Raw genomic sequence first — 4,519 nt, forward strand, 5'->3', positions numbered from 1 at the left:
ATGTCTCAAGTACAGAGGCTTTGATCAACCGCCCACTCCGTTGGATAACAAAAAAGCACATTTTCAAAATTGGACTATATATTGACAGATTAATAATTCACTCGCACACCGACGCGTCCCAGCAGGTGTTGAACCCGGAGCGACTAAAGGCGCTGGAGAAGTGGCTGCAGGAGACTGAAGTCAAGCTGACCCAGGTCAATGGCCAGAGGAAATATGGAGGTCCGCCTGATTGTGAGTATGTATGATTGGAACCAAAAGGCCTATGGCGCTGTAAATGCTCTCCTGTTTTCAGTGGTAGGCATCAGACAGCTTATGTTGTTGAGGTATCCAGTGGTGTAAAGTAAAAAATACTTTCAAGTACCACTTAAGTAGTTTTTTGGGGTATCTGTACTTTACTTTACTATATATATATTTTTGACTACTTTTACTTAACTACATTCCTAAAGAAAATGTACTTTTTACTCTACATTTTCCCAGACACCCAAAAGTACTCGTTACATTTTTTATGCTTAGCAGGAAAGGAAAATGGTCAAATTCACGCACTTATCAATTGAACATCCATGGTATTCTCTACTGCCTCTGATCTGGTGGACTCACTAAACACAAATGCTTTGTATGTAAATAATGTCTGAGTGTTGGAGTGTGCCCATGGCTATCCGTTAAAAAAAATATGAAAATTGTGCCGTCTGGTTTGCTTAATATAAGGAATTTGAAAATATTTATACTTTTACTTTGATACTTAAGTATCAAAAGTAAATGTAATTGCTAAAATATACTTAAGTATATTTAAAACCAAATACTTTTACTCAAGTAGTATTTTACTGGGTTACTTTTACTTGAGTCATTTTCTATTAAGGTATCTTTACCTTTACTCAAGTATGGCAATTGGGTACTTTTTACACCACTGGAGCTATCCATTCTTCAATGTATGAAGAACTGTAGACTTGTGGATAATATTTGCGAAATCTCCTGTAAGTAGATATGCCTACTAGAATAGCCATTTACTTAATCACACCCTAATGACACACACCTGTTGGTGATGAAGCGATCAGCTCACACATGGAGAACTAACTCATCTACAGGGAACAGATTGGCAAGCTAATTGGAATTAAGGCAAATTCACCAGGGGCGTATTCATTACGGAACTGTTTAGTTTCAGAACCAAACGGAAGCAAACAGTTTCTATTGAACATTCAGGTAGGTCCCTCACTGTTCCAATTGCTTCCGTTTAAGAAACGTTTTACAACAGAATCTGCGTAATGAATACGCCCCTGGGCACCTCCGATGTTTGCAGATCTGTAAAGTGGAAAAAATATGGAAGTTCCTCCACTACACTGCTTATACCTATCCATACCCTTCAGATCTGTAAACATCAGAAGGTTAGGGGAAAGGCTAGCGAGAGAAAATAACTTGCAAGTCAAAGCCAATCTAATGAAGCCACTCCTGACTCCACTGCTCCCTCTGGTGATTAGACTGGCTTGGCGCCCCCCCTGGGCCGGGCTGTGAGGTGTTCATCAGCCAGATCCCACGGGACGTCTTTGAGGACCAGCTGATTCCGCTGTTCCGTGCAGTGGGCCCGCTCTGGGAGTTCCGCCTCATGATGAACTTCAGCGGACAGAACCGTGGCTTCGCCTACGCCAAGTACGGCAGCCCTGCCTCGGCCGCCGCCGCCATCCGCTCGTTGCACGGCCGCGCCCTAGAGCCAGGGGCACGCCTCAGTGTACGGCGCAGCACGGAGAAACGTCAGCTCTGCCTTGGGGAGCTGCCCATCTGCACAGGGAGGGAGCAACTGCTGCAGGTCAGGAGGGAACAGGGAGTGAGGGTGGGGTTGGTACAGGTGGAGGGACGTGTGGGGTGGGAATGATGCATGTAGAAACAGAATATTACAAAAATAGCTGAATTTACAGTTTTCTGGGCATGTTTGGTCTGTGTGTGTGTAATTCTTGTGTCCCACCTGCAGGTGCTGCGGGACTTCTCTGAGGGGGTGGAGGGAGTGTCCCTGAGAGCGGGGCCTGGGGAACAGGGGGTGTCTGCACTGGTGGTCTACGCCTCCCACCATGCAGCTTCCATGGCCAAGAAGGTGCTGATTGAAGGTAGGCCAGGGACCTCATGGAGATTTAGTGTACTGATCAGAGTACACAAAGCTTTCTGTTAGCAGCTCTTTTACATTTGAAATGCTCCCATCTGACCTTTAATAATTCCCTCTGCCTTTCCTCCTCTCTCTCTCTCTCTCTGCAGCCTTTCAGAAACGCTTCGGGCTGGCCATCACTTTGAAGTGGCAGTCCTCTGCTAGGCCCAAGCACGATGAGCCTCCCAGATCCCCCAAAACCCCTCCCTCCTCTCCTCCCAAACCTCCCCGCCGCTCCCTCCTCGACAGCCACCGGCCTCCCCTGCTGCCCCCGCGCCTCGCCCAGCGTCAGCTCCCTGCCTTCTCCCGGGCTGTGGGGGCGCCCTCTCCCATGGTGCACGCTGCTCCTGGTTCCCCCAGGGGGGCGTCGTCCATGTTGCCTCCTGTGGATGCAGCAGCACTGCTCCAGTGTGTGTGTGAGGTATACGGGCAGGGGAAGCCCCTCTATGACCTGCAGTACCGCCACATGGGGCCTGATGGGTTCCTGTGCTTCAGCTACCGGGTGTATGTGCCAGGGCTGGCCACACCCTTCACTGGGATGGTGCAGACTCTGCCCGGCCCCAACCCTGGAGCCATACAGGAGGAGGCTCGCAGAGCTACAGCCCAGCAGGTCCTCAGCGCTCTGTACAGCGCCTGATATACAGGGATGGGAGTGATGAGGCACAGATCCTCTACTTTTCATGTTTTATGTTTTAATTATGAAAATACTTAATGTTTTGCAGTCTTTTATATGTAGTAAGTAGATGCATGATTTTACTTTCCTTTTGAACCACTTTTGCATGTTTCTGCACCATTGTATGTTTCTCATTGTAATTAAATGAGATATTTGTCAAATGTCTAGCAGTTGTCTGTAATATGCAGTTGGGTGGTATACAGTGCATTCGGAAAGTATTCAGAACCCGTGACTTTTTACACATTTTGTTACGTTATAGACTCCCCCCCCCCCCCCCCCCCCCAATCAACACACAATACCCCATAATGACAAAGCAAAAACAGGCTTTTAGAAATGTTAGCAAATTTATAAAAAACAGAAATATCACATTTACTTAAGTATTCAGACCCTTTACTCAGTACTTTGTTGAAGCACCTTTGGCAGCGATTACAGCCTCGAGTCTTCTTGCGTATGACGCTACAAGCTTGGCACACCTGTATTTGGGGAGTTTCTCCCATTCTTCTCTGCAGATCCTCCCAAGCTCTGTCAGGTTCTTTTCAGCTATTTTCAGGTCTCTCCAGAGATGTTCAAGTCCTGGCTCTGGCTGGGCCACGCAAGGACATTCAGAGACTTGTCCTGAAGCCACTCCTTTGTTGTCTTGGCTGTGTGCTTAGGGTCGTTATCCTGTTGGAAGGTGAACCTTAGCCCCAGTCTGAGGTCCTGAGCGCTCTGCAGCAGGTTTTTATCAAGGATCTCTCTATACTTTGCTCCGTTCCTCTTTCCCTTGATCCTGTCTAGTCTCCCAATCCCTCCCGCTGAAAAACTTCACCACAGCATGATGCTGCCACCAACATGCTTCACCGTAGGGATGGTGCCAGGTTTCCTCCAAACATGACACTTGGGATTCAGGCCAAAGATTTCAATCTTGGTTTCATCAGACTAGAGAATCTTATTTCTCATGGTCTGAGAGTCTTTAGGTGCCTTTTGGCAAACTCCAAAGCGGGCGGTCATGTGCCTTTTACTGAGGAGTGGCTTCCGTCTGGCCACTCTACCATAAAGGCCTGATTGGTGGAGTGCTGCAGAGATGGTTGTCCTTCTGGAAGTTTCTCCCATCTCTACAGAGGAGCTCTGTCACTGACCATCGGGGTCTTGGTCACCTCCCTGACCATGGCCCTTCTCCCCCGATTGCTCAATTTGGCTGGGCGACCAGATCTGGGAAGAGTCTTGGTGATTCCAAACGTCTTCTATTTAAGAATTATGGTAATGTTTTGGTACCCTTCACCAGATCTGTGCCTCGACACAATCCTGTCTTGGAGCTCTACGGACAATTCCTTCGATCTCGTGGTTTGGGTTTTGCTCTGACATGCACTGTCAACTGTGGGACCTTTATATAGACAGGTGTGTGCCTTTCCAAATCATGTCCAGTCAATGGAATTTACCACAGGTCGACTCCAATCAAGTTGTAGAAACAGGATGCACCTGAGCTCAATTTCAAGTCTGATAGCAAAGGGTCTCTATACTTATGTAAATAAAAACCTGTTTTCACTGTCATTATGGGGAATTGTGTGTAGATTAATGATAAATGTTTTATTTAATCCATTTTAGAATAAGGCTAACGTAACAAAATGTGGAAAAAGTCAAGGGGTCTGGTTACTTTCCGAATGCACTTTACATCTGAAATATCCCCATGTATTCCATACATGTACATTTGTTGAACTGAACAGTTAATCAAGCAAATA

General features: G+C 46.9%; 1 protein-coding gene across 1 annotated transcript; it reads left to right on the forward strand.

Moving 5' to 3' along the window:
* On the forward strand, nt 1-2,765 carry dnd1 (DND microRNA-mediated repression inhibitor 1; the record flags this gene model as incomplete). Its single annotated transcript, XM_084150236.1, has 5 exons — nt 1-9; nt 123-231; nt 1,473-1,798; nt 1,961-2,093; nt 2,239-2,765. 5 exons carry the CDS (start codon nt 1-3, stop codon nt 2,763-2,765), a joined length of 1,104 nt encoding a protein of 367 aa, XP_084006362.1.
* Nucleotides 2,766-4,519: the final 1,754 nt, after the last annotated feature.

The sequence above is a fragment of the Coregonus lavaretus genome, assembly GCF_964263955.1.
Source record: "Coregonus lavaretus genome assembly, chromosome: 32".
Lineage (NCBI taxonomy): Eukaryota > Metazoa > Chordata > Actinopteri > Salmoniformes > Salmonidae > Coregonus > Coregonus lavaretus.